Here is a 14255-nt window from a genome sequence, read left to right as displayed (position 1 = left end):
TGTACAAAGCACTTCATACTGTCCCACCTGACATCCTTGTCTCTAAATTGGAGAGACATGGATTTGATGGATGGACCACTCGGTGGATAAAGAATTGGCTGGATGATCACACTCAAAGAGTTGCAGTCAACAGCTTGATGTCCATATGAATACCAGTGATAAGTGGTGTTCCTCAGGAGTCAGGATTGGGACCAGCACTGCTTAGCATCTTCGTAGGCAACATGGACAGTGGGATTGAGTGCACCCTCAGCAAGTTTCCCAATGACATCAAGCTGTCTAACATTAGGTGAATTAAGGCTCCTGCACTAAAATACTGCTGCTCCACCTCCAGGAATGGTCATCAGACATAGGGCAGCCATCCAAGGAGTCTGATCACACAACTCACCAACACCTTAAGTTAGTCAAGGTGGGGTTATATCCAGAGGATGCTGTTTCCCTGTCTTTCCTCGCACCATGTTTACATGCTTTCCCTCCCATATGTACTGTTTTATCACTTTTCTGATATGCCCATTTGGGGTTTGGGGGATTTGTTTGCTTTGTGGGGCTAGTTACTAGCTGAACCAGCTCAAATTGCAGTCATCCCATATTCACAGAATCATTAAAAGCAAATTAAATGGGAAATGCACATGGGGGTGAAAGGGAATGAATTTAGCCTGAAGCCAACTTGGCTTAAGCCAACTGTGAAAAAATAACCTGAGAAGTCAGAGAGTGCCTAGAATCCATTTGATCTCAAAGGAGATCAGAAGCAGTCCTAAGAGAACATTTTTTTAAACTGATATCAAAATACTTTCATTTTGAGTTGATCCTAAATCAGAACTTTTCCACTTTCCCAAATAAAGGGGCAGGAAGTCTTTTGGAATGAATGAAGCAGTTTGAAGCACCTAATGTTGGAACTTTGCAAATATAAACAATTAATAAGATGTAGAAGTTCCACATTGAAATGGGAAAAATAAGTCTTGCCTTCTTTGTTTTCTCTCCCCAAAAGTGTTTACTAAATTAAAGAACTACTGGTTTTCTACAAGCAGCGTTTGTCTAAAATAAACTATTTGGTCAATAGATCATCTAGCGTAGCGGAAAGCACGTGGACTACACAGCAGACTGCTGAAGAGTACGACAGCGAGGTCAGGAAGTCAGAGACTGACAAAGCAAACAGGAAACAAGGGTCCACAACGCTCGGACTTCAAAACCAACTTGAGTGGCTTCATCTTAAAACTACATCCGTACGTGCAGACTAGAGAAACAGTGCTCTCTGACTAAAATACTAAATTAGCAAGCAGACAGTCACACTCTGTGGTAATATCAGTGCCCAGATGGTCCTACATGTATATATCTTCTGAGAATACCTACAGAGCAGCAAAGCAAGTCGTATTCTGCGCATCATTATATAATCATGTTCACTTCCATATGACATGCCATCGATCACAATGCAACTTTTGAAAGCGCTAAGTCTGAGGGATGTTTACAATGTCACCACTGCATTGTTTCACAATACAATCCTGTAAAGTAATCAGTTAAGACTGCAATCAAAATGAAGATTAAAAGCGAAGGGAAAATAGTAAGCAAAAAAGACCCAAGGATTTACTAGGAAAAACGTGTCAACTCATTTATTTAAAAAATACATTCTTTTCTCACTGGCAGGAATTAGTCTCTTTCTACAGCATCAGCAAGCCTTACAGAGTTACAAGAGTGTTAAGTAAGCCAAGAGAAGAATAGGAGGAATAATGGGCAAGAAGGCTTTAGTCATGTAAGTGTAAGCAGCAGGAACTTAATTCAGAAAAACACATTCTCAAACTATTAAGATAAAACAGAGCCATGATATGCAGAGGATTGTCTTTTGTTCCTAAGAGCAACGAAAAAAGAGCAGCTCATCTTTAATTATCTACAGTTAACCAAGTCAAGGATGATTGTAAACATTTGTTTGCTCTGTCATCTCAACGTGTCTTGCTACATATTATGATGGTTTCAGAAATCCCTCACATCAGAGACCAGTGTAAACACCAGGTTGGCTAAAAGCTTTCTATATACAGCAATTAGACTGGGAGCTCTGGAGCGTACCACAGCATAGCTGGATGCAATGAGAGGAAAGCCAATGGGGCGGCATTTTCCCTTCCACTTCTACAAGAAGAAAAAACTCCTCTTGCTGCTTCTTTAAATTCAGCCAACGCCTGTTTTGATTAGGCAAAAAGAAAACATCCTCTGCAATATGAATCTTTTCCTGAAGATACGTTTGTCTGCTGATAACAGAGTTCAGATAGTTACCTGAAGATAGAGAGGTAGGCTTTCCTGAATGGCAGACAGCAAAGCCACAGGCAGCTCTTTGTCCTGCTGGAGCACAGAGTGTGGCAGCAGTAAGCAATCCACGATGCGGAACAAGAGTTGCTGTGCTTTGGAAGTAGCCAGTATTGGTGCCCAGAACTTTACTAGACATCCTGTTGAAAAAAATAAATAAATAATAATTAAAAAAAAAAATCAAGAAAACCCAAAGCAACTTACAGTAACAAAAAAAATTTAAGAAAGCCTAAAGAGGCAATTATGTCAAATTAGTCAGTCCAAGAGTAGCAACAGCAACTGAAATGTTTCACTCCCATGTACTCATTTCACGATATCCCCTCAGAAAAAACCCAGTCAAGACAACTCAAAGTCCATTTGCAGTTCAGCAAAATGAAATTGCTAAATTGATTCAATACGTTACAATTACAAGTTTTTAGGCAAGTGAACCTGTTTTAAGAAGAGTACAGTTACGCTACAGAAAGGACAGTCCCTCACATCTCTGCAGAAAAATTAACTAAACTTGATGCGTAACACTATTGCAATCGGCACATATGCACTTAAACATTTACCGGACTGTGTGCATTCATCAAATTTCACCGAGAGATGCTGCCTTTGCCTTCCCTTCACATCTGTTTAATACCACTGAGCTCACATCAGTAACTGCTAACACAGTGATTCAATATTAGGAAAACATTAAGTATCTTTCCAATGGTATTTAATGCATCTAATTTGGCAGATTAAAAAGAATGAGGGGCAGCCAAGTCCATTAAACCAGCATGGTATCTCCAGATCTTTGTGGGCGCTCAGACCCCAAAATGAGAGCCTTGGAGAACATCATTCTTGTTTTCAACACATTAACATATCATTTGTGGAGCTTTGAGCCACTTTTAAGATCTTGCTTTTTGAGTTGCAAAAAAAAAAAAAAAAAAAAAAAAGTAAAAAGAAAAGGTGTTGATGTGTAAATACTCTGACTTTGAGAAACATCTTTATTGCAGGTGAGATGTAATTTTTCTCGAGAAAAATTACTATACTCTATACTCATGAGTGTTAATACTCAAAATACAGATTAAATGAAAGAAGATTCCTACGTAGTAGTTCCCACAGACATTCTCAAGTTTATATTTAATTACAAGCAAGAAAGTTTTCTGGGTTGAAAATACAGGAATATCCCAGGAAAACATGTATAAGACTTTGAAAATAATGAGAGATCAAAAGTAGGTTGTTACAAGATATTATTAATCTATAAAAGTCATCCATTACCATCTCTAAAAACAACGCAAAACAACATTAATCTTGCGGAGTGAAAGAAAACACAATGATCAATCATACAGAAAGAGAACGATCACTACAATACTTCTAATAATGTTGTCTAAGCTTCCTGCTTTGAAAGAAACATGCTCATTCCTGCTGAAAGTACTCCTCTTATTATCACTGCTGTGATGTATGGATCAGTAGAAGACACAATCTGACCACAGACAGGAGGTGTTTAGATTTGTTAAGTCTCTTGCTTTGTCCTTATAATTTAACAAGCCCAGTGAATGTGAAGAAGTGATTGAAATACACTTAAATATTTTTTTTCTTTTAAACCTTTTTTATGTTTTCTTAACTAAAAAGAAAGGACAATTTCTTCCACACAATAGCATGACTGAAGATTAATCATTTCCTACTGCAAAGAACAGAAAGGAAAATACCAATCTAAAATTACTTTACAAGGCTCCAATCCAACATCTGGATATCTAAAAAAAATATTAATTTGACATGTCTTGTATACCAAAATCTGCAGATCTTGCAATAGAAAAGTAAAGCATTTTACAAAGCTCAAATTCCATTACATTTGATGCACCTTCTGCATCTTGTTCATGCTTTTCACTGCACTCCTTATAATCATGATGTACACTGCATGTACATGCAAATCATTACCTCTGTCTTTAAGGTACATAAAGTTTACCCTATTTTTGAAGGCAAGTGGATCATTCAAAATAAACAGCACTCTTATTTTTCCATCCTATCAGTGATTCCACAGTTTAATGAACAAATACTAGAATTTGAGCTTTAATAAAGCACAGAGTATATGCAAGAGAAGCAGTTCTAAAAGGAAGCAAATTACCTTCCTAAGCCAACCCGTCCACTATCAGAACTCCAGTAAATATGATGTAGCCTGTCATAACACTGCTTCACTGCCTTGTCATTGTTTCTGGTTTTGTTCAAATAAAACGTGTGGTTTTCAGCAGTAAAAGACATGAAAACATCTTACTTTGGAAAATACTCATCGGCAGGGGTAATTAAAAAAAAAAAAAGCCACAAGGAGGTTAGACATCAGGATAAAAAACAACAAAAAAAAGGTCAGTGGAAGAAAATTAAATATCTAACTGTAACATCTTGGTGACTTTGCTGTCATAAACCATTAAGATAGACAGTATAGAGAAAGAGAAGTATTAAAAGTCACATTTTACTGATTACTTAGAACTATTTCCTAAAAGAGAAGAGGTTGCAAAATAATTACCTATGATCCAATATGTAAGCTGCAGACCTTCTGGAGGTCCTTTTACCTTCAGATAAGGTTTTACATACTTTAGTACATCACCTAAATACTCCAGAGTCTTTACTACCATGGCAGATTTCTCAGGGAGTGTCTGAAGGCCACTGTAAGTTCTACCAACAGCCTGAGAAAACAAAAACATTGAAATAAATTTAAATAAACTTAATAAGTCTCTTACCAGGTTTGCATGAGTAATTTCTTTTCGTACACCAAACAAAATCTGATACATAATTCCTTTTCCCTAAAATCATCCTATGAAGCTAACGCAGTACCTTAATGAATTGTACAAGAGCGTTTTTAGGGTCTTGCTTGAAATCTGACTCTTCAACGTGAGCCTTTGAAAGAATGTTTTCTACTTCCGAGAGTTTAAAAATCAGTCTTGTCATTTCAGTCAGCTGCTCCATGTAGGCTTTCCCTGTTTGTTACAAGAAAGCACAGCAGTAAATACAGTATACAGTTATGCTTTTGAATTTCCTTTAGTCCCAAAATCATGAAACATGATTTAAAAATATCTAAAATACAAGCATTCTGCAACCGACTGTATCTCTCTAGACAAAGAATGCGTGTCTAAACTAGTTATGCTTCTAATAGCGATATATGAGAATAAAGAATGGGTAACTAAGTCTTTCATTTTACTGACAGCTTTCTTCAAAACCTACAAAATGTGTATGAAAAAACAGTCGCTAGAAGATGCGTTCTACAAATAATTAGAACTGCAGTGTTTTATAGAAGAAGTGATGAAGTACTGCTCTAAGAAAGCAAAATATCCAATATAGAAAAGGGAAGAATGACTTGCAACTGGATTTTTTTTTTTCCTTCTTTTCTTTTAGGGCATTCACAGCATGATTTCTGACTATTTACTTCAGATTTTCACTTTTTTCAGAGCAGTTTCTCCATGGGGGAAAAATAGCTTGTCTCCTTGGGAGCAAGTTTTTGTTCTTTGCTTCCAAGGAAACAAGCTCTTTTATCTTTGTTTGTGATAAATTTGTCATATGCAGAGCAGGCAAACTATCAATAAATAGCACAAGCAGCGTAAAGAAACACATTTTGTAATTAGGTAAAAGTAAAGGAATACAAACAAAAATACATTTTGTAATTAGCTGAAAATGTTTGCCAGTTTTGCAATATAGAATCGTTACTGCAAACATTAGGGAAATGTGAACACTTACCAACTGTTCGCTCAGCATCTGTCTTGGCCAGCATACCAGTCGGTTGATCTATGAACATTTGCAAAATGCATCGAAACCAAGAACGTACTGTCAAAGCTTCATAGGATGTATATCCCATACTAGAAAAAGCTTCACACAGTGCACTGCATAGGTAGAAGAGGAAGAAAAAGCTAGAGAGATCTAATAAAAGCATGCAAAAAGGTGGCAGAGTGTTTCATTTGGCTGTAGACATTTAAAAACCGTTCACAGAAACAATTAGAAATAAAGTAACAGAAAGGCCAACTGGCATTCCTTTCGTGTACTTCACAGACTTTGCTCGCAATATCCTGATGCCTGAACACAGAGAACATGATGAATTTGGTAATGCCACACACGGTAATATAAAAGCATATATACACATACACATATGTTTTCTCTACATAAAACAAAACAGAGAGATAAATTCACACAGTGGGAAATGCCTTATTCAAACAATGGATAATTTGAAAGTATTATCTAAACTGATAACGTACAGTGCTGGCAATAGTTTATCTGAATCAACCTGGAACTTCACATTGACACTGCTTAAGCTACCCCAGCCTTTCATGTAGAGCCAGCTCAGGCGCCCCACATTACTCTGAAGTAGCTACATAAAAGATGGAGAAGAGAAGGTCTGCTTTAACAAATAAAGACACGTCATGTTAAAAACAGATCAAAAAGGGAAACATAAAAAGGCAGCTTGGAGATGAGAAAGGAAACCGCTATACTTGATGTACACTTACAGACGCATTTAGGTACGTATACACACAGAAGTATACAGCAAGTTTGCTGTGTGGGGGAATGTATATATACTTTCAATCAAACGCTCGCTACTATTCCACCAGCCAGGTGTCAGTCGGAAGTCAATGGCATCACCAACACCCAATGGACAATCCCTCTACTCCACTGCTCAATATTCCCAAAGTTTTACCTGCCTTACCACCGCGAGTAGCTGCTGGACTCACTTTTCCCCAAGCACATCAGCCCCGCGCCACTAATTCCGCAGAAACGCCCTGCTCACGGGCAGCGGGTCTGTTACGCACCCTGTTTGCAATTCCTATCGGGTGAGCTCCGGGCGTGCTTCAGGGCAGTGAAATTTCTTGAAAATAGTTACACCTTTTTACATAAGAGATTTCCTCCCTGGTCAGTCCTAGGTGCTTTGACTTTAATGAAAAACGCTTGTACTCTTTTCTTGATGTATGTACATATAAATCTACTTATTTTCTGCTGAATTTTTACTCATGCTTGCAACAGAAAGTCAACACAGGTCCAGATGGAAACCAAACTGGATTCTGTTTCCCACTGAACAACATTGATAAAGGTTTTTTTTCTGTTTCATTTAGTTAAAACCAATGACAACTGTATATTTTGTCTGAACATCCTTTCTGAAGTACTATAGACAAAATAAATAAGGAGACCAAAGGCAAGCAAATAAAACATTAAAAAATAATTAAATTCCAGTGCTGAAAGAGAGGAAAAAAAAAAAGGATGCCTATGGACTTAATGCTCTTTGTAGTAATGTATAAACAAGAAAAAAAGTCCAGCCTTATGTAATCTTGATGTACACAGCTAGTCTACTTGGCCCCAATAGCTCACAAAAACATTTTCTGCTGAAGTGTCACTTTTGTTTCTCTTGCTTGCTGGTAGGTAGGCCACTTAAGCAGCTTCCTAAAAACTGAGAGGAATACGCTCCTAATCCTTAGAAACGGAAAAAAACAATAATTACCTGCTAGAAATATGGCAAGCGGTCCTTTTAAACCAGTCATCTTACACACATGCTCAAAGTTAGTTTAAACAGTTTATAATACTATCACGCACTACACAACATGGATCTGGAGAGGAACTTTTAGGCATTATTGCAAAAGAAATGCCAAAGCTTGTGTGCATGTTCCCAAGGGCACAGCTTGTCCATCAGAACCTTTATTATCAATACTGAAACAGCTGATATGCAGAATAAGCTTCAATCTTAAAGAGACCAGGCAGAGCTTGCAGGGTATATAACAGCATCAGTGATTAAATAATCTTTTTACTTTTTAACTGAGAATGTTTGATGTGAAAATTATCACAACACAGTAACCATGAAGTCTTAAGATCCCAGCACTTCGATCCTTCGATAACTTTTGCTCTACAACTGCCTAAGGTAAATAAGTACATGAATCATGCTAAAAAAATTGCTCTTATTAGCATATAATAAAATTACAGTGTTTAGAGTACAATATCTCTATCCAATTCTACCAGAAAAATCTTATCATAGGTACTCATTGTCCTTTCACAAGGAAATCTGAGCACCTTACAGCTCTGTTGATGATATAGGGACATACCTTCGCCCAGTCTCACCTTGTTGGCCTTGAGGCAACTGATAGGGGAAACAGACAATACTCCTCGAGGCTGGCAACTGCAACCCCGACAGCTTAGGGGCAAAAATATTTGCCTCTGTGAGTGTTTTCTGTCCCATGCTTCCAGCAGGGGGGAAGATTCAGAAAAGCAAAGGGCGACAGAGAGTGAGAACATATGAGAGAGAACCACAAAGAGTGAAAACATAGATGCACACGTAAGCAAAAGACAAATACCCATCATCACTCAACTATGCAGTCATGCTTTTTCCTGCTGGTTCTCTCAATAGGGACCCATGAAGCTGACCTTTTCAGTTTAGTCCATGGTACAACCTGAAAAAAGGGGGGCAAGGTCCTCTCGTTCCTTTCTAAGGCGCTACTTGGAAATCAAGTGCAAGACCCACTTAACTTGGGTTTTCCAAATTCTTGCACAAGTGCTCTAATCTCTCAACTAACGTACACCAAGTAACTATCATCAATGCTAACTGCATTTTTAGATGAAATTACGGCAGCAAGTATGGGGAACTCAGTATTAGGCAGGTGCGCGTGTTCTGCACTTGCTAATGCAATCGTGCTCCCAAACACTTTGGAGCGGGAATACTTCAGCCGTGGTTCCAAATACAGTAAACGTTACCTCAGCCAGCGTAGCAATGTATCTGTGGATACGTATAGAACAGTATGCCAGATGCTTAATGAATATTGCTAATAAATACTTAAGTAAGTGCTTTCAGTCATTTAAGTGTTTACTGGGGGAATCGGTAATTAGCCTTAAGCACTTAAATTATACCAAAATTCCAGTTTAGGCATCAAAATGTTTTTTTTCTTGATCTCACCTGAAGAGCAACAAAATTCAAATTAGAAATGGGCATTTATGCGCTTAACTCCCACTTCATTCAGTGTGCGCTAGGTATCTGCCACTTTGCATGAAACTCCCCCTATAAAGATCATATACAAGAAATATGGCAAATCAGAGGACCGATCATTCCTCTCCTGAATTCCAAACATAAGGAACTAAATTCAATCTCTTTTAACATCACCCTGCAAGAAGGCCATAGCCTCATCTTTGCTGATCACACTGAAATAGTCTTTACCATATCCTGATTTACAGCTATGCTCCTTAGTACAATATGTATCCTAAAAATGTGCAACTTTTTTCACTTTCAAATACAGTCCAACATAGAAACACTCCCTCCTTCTCTCTCATCTCTCACCTCCCCTGCTTCCAAAGCTTGATTCAGAAGCAGGGTGAGGGGGAAAAAAACCCACACCACAGCAACCACCACAATCCATCTATCTATCTTCAGTTCACAGAGGCCTACTTAATTTCTCAGGTAGATAAAATTATGACTTAGAGTCCTGAGCAGTCTGCTCTAGCTGACCCTGCTTGAGCAGAAGCATTGGACAAGTTAGACTACATGACCTCAAGAGTCCCTTCCAACCTAAACAATTCTGTGATTCTGTGAAAATCCAACATTAGCATGTAAAACATAGTAATGTGATAAATTTTCTAAACGTATTATTTCATTTAAAGCATCCATTTAGCAGGTCTCAGAAACCTGAGCTACATGAACATTAACATACACTCAGAGAGTGTTCCAAGCTTGTCAAAAAGAAAGTTTTAATGCATGCATTTCCTTATGATCATTTTCCTTATACTTCCAATACTGCCCAACCCATCCTCCTCAGCTTCCTGGAGAAGTTCTTCAGTTTGAAGAAGTGAAAATACTGAATACTACATAAACTTCAAGTGCAGCTAGGGCAGGAGGCTACTGCCTTGCCAAACCGTAACAACTTTGCCCAAGTGTAACAACAATAGAAGGGGGTGCATAACTATATGCCTGAGCCATAACCTATTTTCAATTTGCATTTCGCTTTGATGCAGTATTGCTCTTCACGGAAGTACTTCTCTGAAGATTCTGTCTAGGTCCCCATTTTCCACAATCTGTTAGTAACAACACTGTTTCCATTGGGGAAAAAAATAAGTGGTTTGCGATATAAAAAGACAAATAACTTTTTCAAAATACTTACCTGTCTTCCTGACAAATTTTTAGTATCTTAAGCTATTGACACATAAAAACAAACAACCAACCCAAATTAACACCCGCGATCCATTATGAAATGTCCCACATGATTTCAAGAAACCTAAAACCAGCAGATGCAAAGAACCTGGACCATCTCAACGAAGCATTACTGTTTGAAGAAACAGTTTCCACAAGTTTAATGAAGGGATGACAAGATACTGGAAGAACAAGTAGCTGCAATTTTTCACCTGTTCTGAATTAGGTGACTTAGATATCTTGACACCAGCTGAGGCCACACCATGTCATCCCATCCAAACAGCTGCATCATTGATAGAACGGGCTGTGGCTGGAGATCTGATAGGGCTTTGCTGGGTATATCCAAAGCTAAGAGAGTAAAACCTGATTTTAAAGAGAAAAGAAAAATCATAGCACCGTGTCAATGGTTTCTCAGTACATCGCTGTTCCAATAAAAAGCACTGAAAATTAACTATGATTAATAATGTGCAGTCTGGGAGTACCAGAAATCGCAATTAAAACTAGGCAACTATTCTAACAGAGAGCAGTTGTACGCATCCTTAAAGTGCAGTCTCTGTCCCAAGGAGTTTGTAAGTCCAAATGACACGCTGAATGCAAAGGAGGAAAAATGGATCCAAACATACTCAATTTTAAATATATTCACAAAAACACAGATTATAAACCCTGAAGGCACAGCTTTACTACTTATGTAATAAAAAGATATGTCTTAAAAACTTGCTTTTCTGTCTTTTTGGCCTTCCTTTCTTGCTTCCATCCACCACTTCTTCCCTTGTACACATAAGTATGACTGTGCTTTACGGGGCTGAGTTTTATTTATTTGCTTAGTTGTTTCTACACACTTCTTGCAATGAAGAACTGCATTTGGCAATAATTCACTCAGTAAAAGCTGGTATCTTTCTATTTTTAGATTAGACTTTCATGTATCAGAAGCTACTGTGCAAATAAAGCACTACAGACAAGCTTATTCTTGAAAACAGGATCTTCATATAGCAGCTGCAGATCTAGAAACTGGGACAGTACTTTGTGCAGAGTTTTTCTTAATGAAGCATAACCTTTTGCTGTTTCTGTTAGGTCTACTGTGGAATCTATATCTAACACTACCAGCAGAAAAAATATAGCACATTCTTTATGCTGCAAATGACAAATGCATTTAAACTGCGGAAGAACATGTAATCCGAAATGCTGAACAGTTACTAGGTTATAGGAAATGCGAAGCATCAAATTAGTCAGGAAAACTGACTTTGGAGGGTAATGAAATAAAGGGGCTTGCTAGTTTCCAAATTCTCCAATTAAAGTTAAATATAAATGTAATATTAATTTATTAAAACAATGATTTATAAAACGGCGTGCATTGAGAAGCTGACTTTGAGTTAGACGGAAAAGGCTAATTTTCAGAAACAATAATGAAGCTCTTAATTATGTGGCGTAGGGAGAGAATACCTTAAGCTATGAAGGACTTCACGTTTCCTTTTGTGCCTTGGAATAAAAAAGGAGGTCTTACAGAGTCCCCGCTCTGCCTTAGGTGAGGAAGCAATTTGTGCCAGCCTTCTTCCAGATTATCACATTGTTTCTGCAGCATCAGCCATAACATGGGTGGGGGAGAAATGGGAGATGGAAGCGGTAACACGAGTCCCAGGCTATTTGCTTGGCAGGGGGAGCAGGAGAGCTGCGAGAGCTGCTCTCTCCTCTGGGCTGCAACCTCTGAGGCAAGAAGCTCATACAGCGTGGGAAGGGTTTGCCTTCCTCTGTAGTACTGCCCAACGCATCTCTACAAAGCAGGTCACAACTGCACTCCCCTGCTTCTAAGCAGAGTTTATAATAGGTTCTTCTTCTCGCTATTTCACTGTGTTAATATAAAATAAAAAGATATGACGCTGTAGGAAATGAATGAAAGTTTTGACATTAACAACCTCTTCCTTTGATTTGTATTGCTGTTTCCCATACATGCTTCAGCAGTGTGAGACCACTACCACTGCACGCTGCCTCCTTCATTAGTGTTACCTACTAACTACTGCAGAGCTGCTTCAAATGAAGGGTCTTTTAACTTTTCTATTACCAACTCAGTCCTTCTCAGCTTGTAAATTTACCTAATTCATATTGTGATGGGAAAAAGATATTTTATATTTCACTTCTCTAAATTTTAGTTGAATGGGTACAAGCTTTCATTGTAACTACAGAATACAATGCTAGCTACTGATGTTAAAGATCAAACTGGGATTTCTTTCTATTCGCTGCCAGGCTGACTTGCTGCACATGGAGTTCACATACATATGGAACGTTGTACTTCAAGATTAAAAGCCTTCAGTGTAAAGCAAGATAAATAATTAAAATTAATTATGAAATAGTTATATGACCATGACGGTTGAGCAAAAAACCAATAGTCATGTAATCAACCTTTTAAAACACGCATTCAAATGTGAAGTATTTTAAAAAATTTAGTTTGCATCGCAACCATAATGAAAAGAATAGTTCAACATAAAATTATAATGAACTTCTACAGAGATGTACATTCTAGATATAGTGAAAGAAGTTACACTCATTTATATTATATAACATTTGCAAAGTTGATTATAATTTGTGACTAGTAGGGAAAAAGAAGTCAGGTTTGCATAGCTTCAAACCCCTTTGGAGTTCTCAATCTGTTTGTATTCTATCAAGTAATTCAACACTACGATATTTCTTCTTGTCAAAATATTTAGCGTAGAATCTTATTTTTTGCATTTACACATATTTAAATTGCTACATGGAAGCAGAAATATCCCAAAATACAAAAATCCTTGAAAGTTTGTGACCCAGAAAACGACCCCAAATCCAGTAGTCGCAGGGAGGTTCGATGCTAACCTGCAGCTGTATCAGCAAGCTGTGGGGAAGGTGGCAACTGTGACATTCTCTGGCTCTTCAAATAGGGAAAGAAGTTTCTCCAGAGAGCACTGGCGACAGCAAGGTGGTGCTCTTTAGCCACTAATGGAAGCTGCGCGTCTGGGGCCGCCTTCCCTAGTTGAAGTCCCTGACTTACACGTTTGTGCACACTCCTAGGGAGAAACAAAAACAATGTTTACATTCAATAAATGAAAAATTCAGGTATTTTAAAAATGCTTTTACAACTACTTTAAACCGTAGTGCCTGATAACTGAAGAATCGTTCTGTGCAATTAAGACCTTTACGCAAAGACATTATGCGTACCAGTTATTTGATGGATGAATGATGGCATATTAAGCACCATAAAGTTAATGTTAATTACTAATGTCAACCATTAATTATATGCTTTTTAATATGTCAGATCAAAATGAGAAATAGGCAGCTTTAAAATGAATATCTGCATTTTGCAACTGCCAGCATGACAAGCGAGTCTGCTTACAATCCAAAGCCAGATGCCTTTTTTTTTTTTTTTTTTTTAAATTTTTGTCAATAGGGTTTTTAGGATAGGGTTGTGTACAGCGAATAATGGCAAATGATTTTGATCAACTGTAAAGCTTCCTTCTGAAACCTATTTCTCATTTGTAAAAGCTCACTAGGTATGAGCTTTGATAAGAGAAAAGATTCATTTTATCCTGATGCGCTGCAGACAATTAGGTTTGACAGCAATGCCCACAGCTTTGTTAGTACAGTAAGGACAAAAGTTACCACTACACATAACTCCCATCTCTTCCTGAGACAATGTGGCATGAATTCAATAACGCACTCAATTTTCTTTGATTCTTCTAGTACCATTCCTGCTACTTAATCTAATTTGGAAGTTGTGACTTTCTAGAGGTTTAATAGAGATATGTCTGCAGGGAATCAATGTTCTCAGAGAAATGGGGAGGGGAGGAAGCATTAATAAATTTGTCTGGTAGAGCAGGATAGGAGGCATTACTGCACTGGGCTG

The 14255-nt window shown here is 37.9% G+C and overlaps 1 protein-coding gene across 1 annotated transcript in view; it reads right to left on the bottom strand.

Moving 5' to 3' along the window:
• The window catches only part of MMS22L (MMS22 like, DNA repair protein), a gene marked incomplete at both ends in the record, with an annotated part of 92945 nt that overhangs the window by 12554 nt on the left and 66136 nt on the right, over positions 1–14255 (bottom strand). Inside the window, 6 exons of the mRNA XM_082481171.1 lie at positions 2260–2429; positions 4775–4934; positions 5083–5225; positions 5980–6122; positions 10600–10750; positions 13229–13419. Of these exons, the coding sequence (XP_082337297.1) occupies positions 2260–2429; positions 4775–4934; positions 5083–5225; positions 5980–6122; positions 10600–10750; positions 13229–13419 (958 nt within the window). The remainder of the gene's footprint in view (positions 1–2259; positions 2430–4774; positions 4935–5082; positions 5226–5979; positions 6123–10599; positions 10751–13228; positions 13420–14255) is intronic.

The sequence above is a fragment of the Vanellus vanellus genome (genome assembly GCF_965231255.1).
Source record: "Vanellus vanellus genome assembly, chromosome: 3".
Taxonomy (NCBI): Eukaryota; Metazoa; Chordata; class Aves; order Charadriiformes; family Charadriidae; genus Vanellus; species Vanellus vanellus.
This window is presented reverse-complemented; position numbering and strand designations above follow the sequence as displayed.